Source organism: Sprattus sprattus, assembly GCF_963457725.1.
Source record: "Sprattus sprattus genome assembly, chromosome: 1".
Lineage (NCBI taxonomy): Eukaryota > Metazoa > Chordata > Actinopteri > Clupeiformes > Clupeidae > Sprattus > Sprattus sprattus.
This window is the reverse complement of record NC_137920.1, coordinates 72,819,247-72,833,576: the sequence shown is the minus strand read 5'-3', so window position 1 is coordinate 72,833,576 and position 14,330 is coordinate 72,819,247. Positions and strand designations below refer to the sequence as shown.

At 43.8% G+C, this 14,330-nt stretch overlaps 1 protein-coding gene across 1 annotated transcript in view; it reads left to right on the top strand.

Moving 5' to 3' along the window:
* gbe1a (glucan (1,4-alpha-), branching enzyme 1a) overlaps positions 1 to 14,330 on the top strand; it is a 54,801-nt gene that overhangs the window by 18,484 nt on the left and 21,987 nt on the right. The window contains exons 4-7 of the mRNA XM_080832955.1: positions 495 to 620; positions 941 to 1,076; positions 3,112 to 3,202; positions 5,501 to 5,710. Of these exons, the coding sequence (XP_080689081.1) occupies positions 495 to 620; positions 941 to 1,076; positions 3,112 to 3,202; positions 5,501 to 5,710 (563 nt within the window). The remainder of the gene's footprint in view (positions 1 to 494; positions 621 to 940; positions 1,077 to 3,111; positions 3,203 to 5,500; positions 5,711 to 14,330) is intronic.

Sequence of the window (14,330 nt, the reverse complement as noted above, 5' to 3'; positions counted from 1 at the left end):
TAAGTGAAGCGTGACATCACCTGAAGCCCTTCGGTTTACCCCAGTTCTATTCCTGTGTTATGAAAGTTGTCTGTACACTCACAGAGAGGACTAGGTGTCTCTGGAGAAAACGGGGAGGTTTTGTTTTGGATGGGGCTGTCATATGACTAACACTGAAACAATGAATGCTTCAGTCTTTATTGTACAACTGAAAAATGGCTGTTTTGTGCTTTCACACGGTTAAAAATACCAAAATGCCTTTATTTTCCCTGGCATTTAAGCTTAAGGGTAATCTATTTCTGTGTGTGTGTGTGCGTGTGTCTGTGTGTGTGTGTGTGTGTGTGTGTGTGTGTGTGTGTGTGTGTGTGTGTGTGTGTGTGTGTGTGTGTGTGTGTGTGTGTGTGTGTGTGTGTGTGTGTGTGTGTGTGTGTGTGTGTGTGTGTGTGTGTGTGTGTGTGTGTGTGTGTGTGTTTGTTTGTGTTTGTGTGTGTGTTTTTCCTCTTTTCTGCTTCCAGCTTGTTATCCTAACTGAAGAGGGAGAATACTTGTTTCGGATCTCCCCCTGGGCCAAGTATGTCACAAAGATGTTAGATTCGGTCACATATGATTGGATTCACTGGGATCCCATTCAACCTTACCTGGTAAGAGTAACAATGGAAGATTACGGAATGTTCCACACATTTCCTAAAATGAAGTGACAAAGTTGGTAGTTCCATAAATATTTAATGTGTGTGATTGATTGGCTTATTATGCCTCCGCTTATATCTCTGACAGTGAGAGGTAATGATAGAAGTTAGCGATAATTATCAGTGGAGGTAATGTGATGTGCTTGTCACTGGTGACTGATTTTGAAAAGGAGGAACAACTCGCCATACAATCAATGTTTCATGGCTGCTTCAAATTGGGAAATGAAGGCGAGCAAAGAGAGCCTGACTGCGTCGCTCTTCCGGTATGTTCCCAGCTCCAGCACCCCCGGCCTACCAAGCCACGTAGCCTCCGCATATATGAGGCTCACGTGGGCATAGCCTCGCCCAAGCAGGAGATCGCCACCTACAAGAACTTCACCCTCAACGTTCTCCCACGCATTAAAGATTTGGGTGAGTGCCGATGAAATCACTAGGCATCAGTCACGTTGCCTACTCACCACTGGTTCACTTAAGACACATTTGAAATGGTGGATTGTAGAAATTCACACTTAACACTCAAACATTTGAATTTGTACATTTGTATTAATATTTAGGACATGTAAGAACTAGGAATCAGCCATCCACACTAATACATTAAGTGAACCAAGAGGGAGGCTACATCACACAGATTTCTTTATTCTTAGGATGCATATTCCTGCTGATATTTGTAATTAGATGAAATGTCGGAAAGGAACATTTTACTGACACATAAAAGGTGCCTTCTCTGGATTGGCACAACCTACTGGCTTGAGGGAGGCATTGACACAGTTATGCCTCCCACTCTATGTGATTGTGTGTGTGTGTGTGTGTGTGTGTGTGTGTGTGTGTGTGTGTGTGTGTCTGTGACAGTGTGTGTGTGTGAATCTGTGTTTTTTGTGCCACATTAGTTTTTGACCATGAGAAGATCTGATGCCCTGTAAAAGAGTATCTCAGAGCAGAGCAGAGAAGTGAGAGTTGTGTCTTTGTTCTTTGGTTGTCCTTGCCTACCTGTGTTTGTGTGTGTGTGTGTGTGTGTCTGTGACAGTGTGTGTGTGAATCTGTGTTTTTTTGTGCCACATTAGTTTTTGACCATGAGAAGATCTGATGCCCTGTAAAAGAGTATCTCAGAGCAGAGCAGAGAAGTGAGAGTTGTGCCTTTGTTCTTTGGTTGTCCTTGCCTACCTGTGTTGTGTGTGTGTGTGTGTGTGTGTGTGTGGGGGGGTGTGTGTGTGTGTGCTGGCTGACTCACTGTGTACCAGTCCTGTTTGTCCTGCCCAGCTATGATGCTGATGAAAGTCTCAGTAGCGTTTCCCATAGCATCTCTCTCCACCTGAAGTCTCGTTAGCGTTTCCCATAGCATCTCTCTCCATCTGAGGTATCAGTAGCGTTTCCCATAGCATCTCTCTCCACCTGAGGGTTCAGTAGCGTTTCCCATAGCATCTCTCTCCACCTGAGGGTTCAGTAGCGTTTCCCATAGCATCTCTCTCCATCTGAAGCCTGCTGTGCCTCTGCACTTCACTGCCCCATGTAGTTTCCTGTGTTTTACTCAAAGCAGCTTGCATAAGTCTTGCTGTATTTTTTATTTGGCCATGTTACCGCAGGAGTGTGTAACATGTTTCAGACGTGAGAATGTATTGAAGAATGCCAATTGATGAAGGGTTGTTTATTAATTGTTGAGCTCCATATATAATGTTTTTTATTTAACTGTTATGCATGCATATTTAGATACAACCATTTTAACTGACACTCATAATGGTTACATAGCCATAACCTACTCTAAACTGAACTATAGATATTGTATATTGCAATCAACACCTTAACTGTACGGCATTACAACTTTAAACCACCTGGAATCTAATATGTTTTGATCTTCCATTGAGTTTGGAAGGACACCATTGTAGGTTGCAGGAATGGGTGAAACAGAAAGACATCCGCCGAAACTGGGTCACGGTTGGTCTCTGTGGCCGACCAGCCAGCCCCTCTGAGTCTGATATGCTTGAGGCTGTTTCCTCAGACGCTGTAGTGTAGTCTTATTCTGTGGTTCAGGTTGTCTTAGTCTGGGGAGGCTCACAGGCCACAACTGGATCAGGCACACGGCTGAGCCTTCAGGCCAACTCCAGTAGAGAGGCTAGATCGAGTCACACTGAATACTCACTTTCTTTCTCTCTCTCTCTCTCTCTCTCTCTCTCTCTCTCTCTCTCTCTCTCTCTCCTTCCCTTTCTCTCTCTCCTTCCCTTTCTCTCTCTCTGTTCCTCTTCCTCCTTCACCTCCAACCCCTCTGTCTGTCTATCTATCTCAGTCCATAGAGCTTCATTGAATTTAAATATCAAGGAACCCTCTTCTAACACCCCCATACATTTGTGATTGATTTACTGTTAATCCTAAACATCCTTCAATCTACTCACCACTCAAGTTGTCTACCAGCGTTAGTATCGTGTCCCTAACTCTATGCTTGTGTCCTCATAAGGCTACAACTGCATTCAGCTTATGGCAGTAATGGAGCATGCTTATTATGCCAGCTTTGGGTATCAAGTGACCAACTTCTTCGCCGCCTCCAGGTAATATATTCAGCCGTCCTCATGATTGTTTCTAATTATGCAGACAAACAATTCAAATTACCTCATGTTTCTTTTTTATATCAGCTCAATCTGTGTCCACGTCCGTGAATAATGAAGCTCAGTAATGCTTCTCTGGTTGTTTCGCTTAATAAACCCCTGTGGTGCTATTGCACTGTGAGGCTACTGCATTCTTTTTCTTCCTCTTTTAAATGTGTCTTAGGGGAGTTCCTGGTAATAGCCCCCCCCACCCCCCCCCCCCCCCCCCCCTCATCATAAGACTGACATAACCATGTTGTGGCCAACGCCGCAAACCGTCACAACATGTCACGGCTCTCAGGGCCCAGTGATATAACAGCGTAATGTTATCGGTATCGGTCACTGTCATGAAACGCATTAAAACACAACTAGATGATAGAAAAGAGATTGATCAGAAATCCATAATATACATACTGCAGGGTATTTGATTGTTATTGTAGTAGAGCCTCTGTGTGTTCTCAAAACGTGAACATGGTGACGTGTGTGGAACTTACCCACTGCTTACGCACTCTCTTCAGGAAATAGAGTGTTCTAGAGTGTTCCAACACAGGCTACCTGTTCTAGTGTACATCAAACGGCATTATCCACCTGTGCAGCAGCAACTCACACCCCTTGCTTAATGAGGCAGACATCTAGGAAGAGCTAGTAGGGGATTACGAATTTGCTGCACTCTGTGTAACAACTGCTGTTGCTGTTCTTGTGCCCTTGAACAAGGCACTGTATTCCCAGTGGGAAGCTCCCAGTAGCCTGCAGTAAAGGACTAGTCTAGGCAGCCTCCGGGAGCCTGCAGCGGAGGAGTGCACACTCGCTATCTCCCAGAGGCCCTAGTGCAGAAGAGAGCACTGGGAAGTTGCCGGCTGTGTGCTCAGGCAAACCTCCATTGATAATTAAGTGTATAAAACTCTTGTCAAGAGCCAGGATCGTGCTGCATTCACATCAGTTTACCCTGAAATGGAGTAGTGTAGTGTGAATGAACCGCTGTAAATAAAGCGCTATACATACATCCAAAATGAACTCCCGTGAAAGAACAGTGCATAGTTGGTAGGCAGAGTAAATATCGTTTGGGGGATCTTTATCTACCAGGCCGCCAGTGGCCCACTGGTCTGTCCAGGCCAGCTCGCTCGGGTGGAGAGGGGCTAGATAAAGTCTAATGCATGCAGAGTAATTTCATCCATGATTGATCACTCAAAGACATTTAAAACCCAATCCGCTCTGCTTCAGAGGGAAAGCAGTAGGGGGATATTACCAGTGTATTTTCTCTCTCTGTCTCTCTCTCTGTCTGTCTGTCTCTCTCTCTCTCTCTCTCTCTCTCTCTCTCTCTCTCTCTCTCTGTCTCTCTCTCTCTCTTTCTTTCTCTCTCTCTCTCTCTCTCTCTCTCTCTCTCTCTCTCTCTCTCTCTCTCTTTCTTTCTCTCTCTCTCTCTCTCTCTCTCTCTGAGAGAAATGCATGCATGTAATATAAGCCATAGGGGAGATCAGGGGTAGGAGGTAAAACAGGGTTTGATCAAGCTGATTCGGCAACTGCCCCGAACCCTTTATTTCTCCTGTGTGTGAGATTGAATGTGTTTCCCAAATGACTGTTGAATTCTAGCTTATATCATACAGCTTAATTCATATTCTGATGCATTGCTTTATTTGGCTGAACATGGGAAATCAAAGGGTCGGTGTTACACAGATGCCCATAGAAAATAGAAAAGCAATAAAGTTGTGTGTTCTTATCTCTGTTATTTTTCTGTTCATTAAAAAGTCAAGTCGTCCAACATGTACTCCCAGCGTTATTCCATGTGGATGCTCCATACTTCATTATTCCTTAAAGTGACTCCTCCTGTTGTTTTGATGATTTGACCAATCAGCCTCCTCCATTTGTGCCTTAATGTGAACACACAGAACTTGAGCACACATCAGGGCACTTCCTTTGTTTACCCTGCTCTCTTGTGATTGGCCAAGAAAAAAGAGAGATATTTACCACTTCATTATTGTCAGGGAACCACTTGTGAGGATGATTAACACTTTCTTTCATTACAAAGCCCTTGATACACTTAACTAAATTGTAAGTGCAGTACTTATGTATTTTAACATAACACTCTTATAACCCTCACCCTTCAGCTAATTCATCAAAGGAATTATTACGTATCAGTGTTTTGTTGTTCCTTCTTACTCTTTTATGTTACCTTATAATTATTGGTATAGTTATATAAATCGTTTTGCAGCATCCATCTTGCCTTTCTGAGGCGCCTCTTTCTGTGTGTGTTCCGTCCTCCAGTCGCTTCGGTACTCCTGAGGACCTGAAGAGGCTGGTGGACACCGCCCACTCTCTGGGCATCACGGTCGTTCTGGACGTGGTTCACAGCCATGCCTCCAGCAACACAGACGACGGCCTCAACCGGTTCGACGGCACCGACTCGTGCTTTTTCCACGGGGGTGTCCAGGGGAAACACTCACACTGGGGCAGCAGGCTCTTCAACTACTCCAGGTAAGAGGCCGAACCAGGAAGTCCCTGTAGTTTATCATGGTTTTAGGAATCCAAGAAGCCTATCGGAACACCAGTTTCTGATACGATGTTGATCATTTTTTATGTAGTTTTTACTCCATGTATTGCTCTTGCTGCTTGCTTTTATTGATTTAATGTAAAGCACTTTGAACTGCAACTCTTGTACGAAATGAGCTTTATAAATAAAGCCTTACTTACTACTTAGGGATGGTTAACGATGGCTCCTCACCACTGCGTTTCTGTGCTAAGAGATGTGGCAGCAGCTGCTGTTCAGTCAGACCCCTCTCTGTTAGGTCAATACATCCCAGAACGTCTGGTCTATCTTCAGCCATAAGGGCCTGAAGAGCCACAGCAGCTTTGATTTTCTCTTCATCAGCAGTCTAGAGCTTCTCAAGTTGGTGGAACGAACTGCCTATACTACCAGAGCAGGGGCATCCCTCTCTACCATCAAGAAGCATTTGAAGACCCAACTCTTCAGAGAGCACCTCCCTTCCTAACTTGCACCTTGAGTGGTGCTTAACTTGCACTTACAGCAGTTACATTCCTGCACTTTTTCTTTTCTATTTCATTTTTCTTATTTCTTATGTAAAGTAGTATTTATTGTTACACTAGGGTTCGAATGCCCGTAGCTTGACTGTTTTCTCCCTTGTAAGTCGCTTTGGGCAAAAGCGTCTGCTGAACGACTAAATGTAAATGTTAATGATAGAGAGTCGCTACTAGAACAGTACCTTATGCAATAGTAATCTCACTCATCTACTCCTCCGCAAAGGGAACAGCATCTGGCAGTGCCACCACTGCATGACAGGAAGTCTTAATCTAGACACCTTTTATTCTGTGGTTCTGATGTGATGGAATGAGCTGCCCCGCTCCCACTGCCCAGTTTCCCTCTCGGTCTTCAGAGAACAGCTGGAGATCTGACGCTTTGTGATCATCTACAAACCCGAAGCCCTTTTATCCTCCACCTCTGAAAAAAAAATGTCCTTCCCTGGTTTTTTCATTCTTTCTTTTACAATTCTGATGAAATTGAGATGTGTCTTTTTCTTTCTATGTTTTCTCCTTGAATTTCCATTTGCTTGAATTCCATCTCACTGTTACAATCACCTTGGATAAAGATCTGTCAAATGAATGCATCTAAACACATTTTACGAGCTGCAGCCCATATCTATGACACAATATCACTTGAATGCCTTTACAAAGATACTAAATGCAAAAGTTTCCTGAAGAACAGAAGTTCACCTTAAGTGAAACACAGTACCTTCAGAATCTATGCTATGGTTTTGCTTCTAAAAATCTATTTGCCCTCAGCCAAACAGCTGATAGATCAAAACACCATTAGAGTGTTTGTAACTGTAGCACAGCTGCACCTAAACGAGATCATTAATGATAAGGAAGACAATAAAAAAGTACAAAAAGGCAGAAAGATATGCCTCACTGACAATAATATACATCGAGGCTTTCAACAGGGGTCAGTGGGGGCTCATTGTTTCTGTACTGCTGCGTTGAGTTTCACATGTGAAACTTGAAAAGAGGAACCTGGAATATGAACTTTCTCTGCTCGTTCCTTCTCCTCCTCCTCCTCCTCCTCCTCCTCCTCTGGCTCCCGCTGTCGTGCTGTGAGTGTCTGCTGTCGGCCTCGCGGTGAGACGCCCTCTCCGTCTCTCTCTCTGTGTATCTGCTTCTCTAATGGAACTTCACATTGTTATTATAATAATCAGCGGTATCACAGCTGCCAGTTTCTCTCTGCATCTTCGTCTTTCTCTCTCTCTCTCTCTCTCTCTCTCTCTCTCTCTCTCTATCTCTCTCTCTTTCTTTCTCTCTCTCTCTCTCTCCATCTCTCTCTCTCTTTTAAATCACCTGATTATTCTTCAGGGTATCCCTGGGTGGTATTCACATTCATTAGCTAGGATTGATGTTTGCTAGCCTGGCTCCCCTAAGTGATCAGCTCTGTGGAGTTGTGGAGCCTGTTGACGGACAGGTTAATGGCAAACACTCCTGCCATCTCCCCAGTACTTCTCTAACCTCTGACTCAAAGTCCTGCATTAGTGTCCATCTTCGAGTCAATAGTAGATCCTAATAGAAAAGACATTTATCTCTTCTCATATGGAGCTGTGTTTTGATGGACTGCTCAGTAGCGGCTTGTGAACTTTTGAATCTAATAAACACAGATTTTTGTTGGTGGTTTTGTTGTTAAGAAAGTGAAAGCACTGATGAGAATGTTGATTATTTAGGCCAGTCATTTTCCTTATTCACGGCACTAAAACTAATTGGGACCCACTGTAGGTATAGTGGGGGGATTTTGTTATGCAGAGCAGCTCATGAAACAAGGTCTATGCATCAATGAAATGAAGCAACAAAAGCGTTCAAAGCTTTCTGTGTAATTTGTTTGTTTATGTATGACTTCCCTTTTTTGTCCGTTAATCTGTGTTTCAGATTTTTTATTTGAAGGCTTTGTTATTTTTTGTTTTCTTCACATCTTTTGGTGTTTGTCGGCGACAATTAAATTTAGCAGCCCCGGGAAATGGAGTTGAGTTGCTGTCTTGTTTTGAATTGTCTCTGTGAAGGCTTTCATCTGTGCCCTGTTGCCTCTGCTGCTGATGCTGCTGCAGCTGAAGCCTCTGTGCTGTAAATGAGCCTTGCTGATTGGCTATGTTTTTTCCCTTTGTTGCCCTTGGTGATGTACAGGGGACCCCTCTGTCTCCTCCTGCTCCATCTCCATCTCTCCCTCCCTCCTGTACAGCATCCCTCGCTCGATCTTTCACCCTCCTGTGCACGCTCTCTCTCTCTCTCTCTCTCTCTCTCTCTCTCTCTCTCTCTCTCATGTCGATCTCTCAGACACACACACTCTCTCCTGTCGATTTCTAGGACACAAATACAAACACACTTTCTCTTACTCTCTTTCTCTCTCTGGCACACACACACACACACATACTTGCACATATACACCCACTCTCTTTCTCTGACATACACACACACACATACACACACACATACACACAAAGACATTCACACATTGATTACCTCTTGCATTTATCAATCATTCCTGTATTTGGGCAAATTGGCTACAGATGCAAGACACTTCACTCATCTGTGGGCACTCATGGCCATCATAGTATCTGCTTTTAGAGTCTGCAGCTTCTGTAATGAATACCACTTCTAATAACTAGCTGATCAGAAGAACTCATAACAGTCATTATGTGTTGAACATGTTTTTTTTTTTAAATTATTTTTGTAATCCTAGTCCTAGATTAAAATTGGGAGAAAGGAAACTCATTCTTGTGTGCATAAGGCAGAAATCTTATCCAACTTCCCTCTTATAAAAAATATATTGTCCAGCGAAAAAGGCTTCAATACCCAACTGGATCACTATCAAAGAGCTGTGTTCTGCTGATGTTAAAAGTAAAGTACAAAGGGAAAGAAATCAAATATTCAGAGGCCAAAATATACTGTAGGTTTTTCTGTGAAAACACAACTGATTCCTCGACCAACATGAGATAAAACATTATAGCTGTTAGCGTGTGTGTGCGTGTGCATGTGTATGTCTATGGCCACTGGTGGAAAACGGTCTCGTTATACTTGATCTCAGACGTAAATCGTTGCAGCACGAATTCTGTCGCTACCTTTCAAAATTGATTGTGCACTTCCTCCAGAATGCCGCGGGGTAATGGCAAAGCTCAACTCCGGCAGCAGCTTGATTTTAATTGCCGTTCTATAATGAGGAGGTTATCTGCTCCTCGTACTCTTTGGATGCAAACACACAGGCAAGACAAACAGTGGCACGATTTCATCCCCGTCTCACAGACTCTTTTTTTTTGTATTCATTCGGCTGACGAAGCTTCATAGTATAGTGTAGCCACTGAACAGGCCGTCTGACCCCAGCCACACACTTTACAAGAGCAAACCAAAAGTTTCAAAACTGACATGGTGTATGAAACCGATACTGACCCTGCCACAAGAAAAAAGTCAATACATTACTAGATTTTTGTGATTTCAAATCTTTGCAGAGAAAGTTTTTTGTTTTGTCTTCTGCACAATCTTTTGATATGATCCGGTCTGATGTAATGGTAAAAGCCATTGCCCATAAGTTTACGTGCAAATAAGTGATACATTGGTGGGGAGAGACAACCGCAATAGCTATTTAATGGCCATGCGTAGACAAGCGGGTTGAATTAAGTGGAATATTTGAAGAAGGTGTTGTGATGATGCTGAAACAATATCTTTCTTGAAACTAGAGTGTCCTTTTATAGCCACAGACCAAACTGTACACAAGTGGGTTGAATTAAGTGGAATATTTGAAGAATGTTTTGTGATGATGATGAAATCATGCCTTGAAACTAGCGTCCTTTTTTAAGTCGAAGACCAAACTGTTGGTAAAGGAGTACCATGATTTAGTAAGTGTGTGAGGCCGTGTTGGTGTTTCCAAATGTCCTTTGTAGAAATCCAGCATCAATGGCACACACCATCTCCCTCAACCTCAGCCATCAACCAATCACCCTCTTTCTGTTCCTCTACATGCTGTTCTCCATTCTCTGGTATGCTACCAAGGTGGCCAGTAGCAGATGTGTATGTTTAGCAAAGCTGTTGGGGGCGTTCTGACCGTAACCATGGTTACACTGGGACTCTCATCATATCGTATTGTCTGTCACTCATTTAGAGAACTTTCCAAGCTTTCTCTGCGGTGGGAAAAACAATCTGTTGGAGGATGTTTGTATACCAACATGTTGGTTTGTCAGTGATAGTAGTGCGTGGGTCTTGCATGGAGGACTTTCAATATTTCACAAAACATTACGTTCTGTTCCCCAAATGAATATGATCAATGTAGTATGCACCCTTTTATGGAGATAATTGATTGCAAAATATTAGCATTCTACATGATGAACAGTAGCTCTGAGACAGGTGTGGTTCTGTTGTTCTCTGGAATGGTTCCGGTTAGGTTCTGTTGTTCTTGGTTATGGTTCCGGAGTGGTTCTGTTGTTCTCGGGTATGGTTCCGGTGTGGTTCTGTTGTTCTCGGGTATGGTTCCTGTGTGGTTCTGTTGTTCTCTGGAATGGTTCCGGTTAGGTTCTGTTGTTCTTGGTTATGGTTCCGGAGTGGTTCAGTTGTTCTCGGGTATGGTTCCGGTGTGGTTCTGTTGTTCTCGGGTATGGTTCCGGTGTAGTTCTGTTGTTCCCGGGTATGGTTGGGGAAAATGCCACCATTTTTATTGTATTGTATACAGAAAAATGTTTTCCAGGTTGCACCTACTAATTATACATTATAATGAATTTATAGAAGCGTTGTGTACAACTAAAGAACACATTCTAGCAATAATGACGCAGGGTAAATGTTATTTTTTTGAAGCACAAGCAGATCAATCGTTGGAGTGTGCTCTGACAAGCCGAAGCCATGCTGTCAAAACAAACATTTAGCACTTTCGACATGCGAAAAAGCTCGGCCCGTGAGGCAGTTCTACAAATCTAATCAAACTGGGTTTAATTAAGTCCCAGTGGACCAAAGCTTCTTGTTTGAATGAATGTGTTTGGACCTTCAACTGGACTCTATCTGTCTATTTTTGAATTTTTATGTACATGTTTTATGTGCTTTTGTGTGTGTGTGTGTGTGTGTGTGTGTGTGTGTGTGTGTGTGTGTGCTTGTGGGTGTGAATGTCACAGTGTGTGGTCAGAAAGGCTCTGACTGACTGTATAAGCTCCTCAGTAGCCATACCGCGAGCCTTATTGATTGTCTCTGATGCCAACCTCACTGAAGACCATGAGCACACACACACACACACACACAGACTCACACACACGCACACACACACACACACACACACACACACACACACACACACACACACACACACACACACACACACACACAGACCCACAGCCCTGGCTGGGAGATAAGCACAAGCAAGAGGCCAGATGATCTTCTCTGCAGGGGGGTCGGTTATCACACTGTGGGCTCGCTGTCAGGCCTCCGGCCCTCTCCGCAGGACACACACACAGCCAGGCACTCCAGGGCCTCCATCTAGGGTCCGGAGAGGGGGAGAGGGACACACACACAGCCAGACACCCCAGGGCCTCCTTCCCGAGTCCAAACAGGGGGAGACGAGGGGAATCTCAAATGACAGCACACTGGGCCGAGATCGAATCTTTAATCAATTATTGATGCAAGAGGTGAATGTTTGTGTTTTTGTTTTTATTTTTTTAGACAGGTGTTTCATACTTATACTGAGCAGGCACTGAGCTGATTGATCGCTGATTGATCGTTAGCCACACAGCGGCTAGATGACTCTCCCTCCAGTGGATCGGCACCCATCCATAGGCACGGATGAGGGCCAGATTGCTTTCAGTAGAAGTATGAAACACCCCTCTAAATAACACAAACACGATGGATCAATAGATCAATCAAGGCCAATAGGTCCATAGATCAATCAAGATCAACAGATCAAAGGCCACAATGGGCCGTGGATCCAGTCCTGCTGAAGACTGCGTTACGTGAGACATTTTTTTTCCAGAATAAAATAGCTTTGCGCTAGCTTGGCACCATGAAGGTCATACCGTTTCCATCTCTTTTATCTCTTAAGATAACATAGGGAGTCCTCTAGGGACATAGAATTAATAGAACGGGCATAAGATGTTCTACCATCTTCACAGCTTACTCCTTTCCAGGGGACCTTGACGACCCCATTGCTATGGATACTAGTCAGCATTTGAATCCATGGAATTATGTGATATTGAACAAAACAGCAAGCCCAAGGTCTAATATGAATTTTGTATTCAGTTTCAATGAACAGAAAGAAAAAAAGCAGGGCAGATGGGAGTGCAAGACGATGATGCTTTGATTCATTGGAGACGTTTATTTTTCTCCTGGAAATATCTATGACCACATTTTCCCCACATAGAGTACCAATACACTCTGAAAATGCATGTGTTTTGTGTATTACTGGTATGGACCTGGTACACTGTATCCAATGCAGGTATATAGACAGGTACATCCTGTACATGCATGTATTCATATAGATACTGGTGCAGACTATTAATACAATTCTACGCAGACAGAAGTGAAGTCTGTGACACCTGCATTCTTAACTCACACCCTTGGGCCAGCAGCACTGAAGGATCAGTGCTGAAGAGGGAATCAGAGCAAGAGCTGGGTGGGGGGGTTCAGGGGGGTTCGGGGGGGGGTGGGGGGGGGGTTGATATGGGGGGACAGATGAACGCTGGGAGTCACGCCTGAGGCCAAATAACATGAGCTGCAATGCCTTATGGGTATTTTGAGAAGCTGACAAATAATGTGGGGAGACTTGAGAGAAGATAAATCTCTCTGGGAGAGGGGAAAATAACACCAGGAGAAGCCAGCTTTGGTGCATCTGCCACCTCCCCAAATGCCTGCGCACACACTGCGCCTGCAGACAGCCTGTGCTGTGGAAGTTTGTTTGGTCGGGACCCAAGTTAAAATAGTCTTCACTTAAGCTAAGCTAAGCTAGTTTAGTTTACCAGAGTGTCAGATTGGTGAGGAGAGCTGAAAGTTGGAATGCTGATGGGTGCTATTGGTTCTGTATGGGTTCTGTATGGGTTCTGTTTCTGCACTGTGACGTGTGAGAAGGAGCCACTGCTGTCACAAGATGCGGTAAAGATGAGGAGTGCCACCTTAAAAAAAAAAACAGACAGTAGGAGTGAGTTAATACATTCACCTCCAATGCCAGGGGTGACTGACAGGCTCCCTAGTTGCCTGGAAAATGTACTGTGAGTGAGAGAGTGAGAGAGTGAGAGAGTGAGAGAGTGAGAGAGTGAGAGCGTGAGAGCGTGAGAGAGTGAGAGAGCGAGTGAGAGCGTGAGAGAGTGAGAGAGTGAGAGAGTGGGCCTGTGTGTGTGCCTGTTTGTGTGAACCTTCTGCAGATCTATTGTTGTTCCTATCAGGATTGCATATGTTAGTAAAATGTGACTATGCATTTATTCAGTGCGCATTCATCATGCTGTGTGAGGCTTACTTTTGGTGTAAAGAGTTGTCAGGGAAAGGTGAGAGTACTATCTGTCTGAATCACACTGTTACTGAAGAAAACACATCTTGGCTACTGGTTTTACATGACTTCCATCTACTGCCTACCGCAGTGCTAGGTCGTCACCCCAGATACATTGCTCTTGATGTTGGCCTGTGGGTACATAAGGGACCATTGCCACAATGCTGTCGTAATAGAAAACCTGATAATTAGCAGAAGATGTAACGTTAATACTCATGAAATCTGTCCCAACACCTCTTGCTTCATGTTGCAGTCTACAGGGAGACATAATGACAGGCATACTCTAAAAATGAGGATGGTGAATTGATCTGATCAATATTTCTGATCAATTCTTATGGCCCATACCTCTGCTTTTGATTGGAATGAATATTTTTCATCCACAGGATCCCAGATTAGGACGATAAAGGACAGGTTCATTGCTTGCAGTATTATTGGTCACACTTCATTTAAATTCCATCAAATTGATTTAGACACGAAAGCAATAAAGAATACTTCTGTAGGCTGCAGGTAACTGAGTTGAGTTCTGGGATAAGACATCAGGCATTTGACAGAGTGATCACACTTTATTTGGATCTACAGATGCTTGGATTATAAACAAGC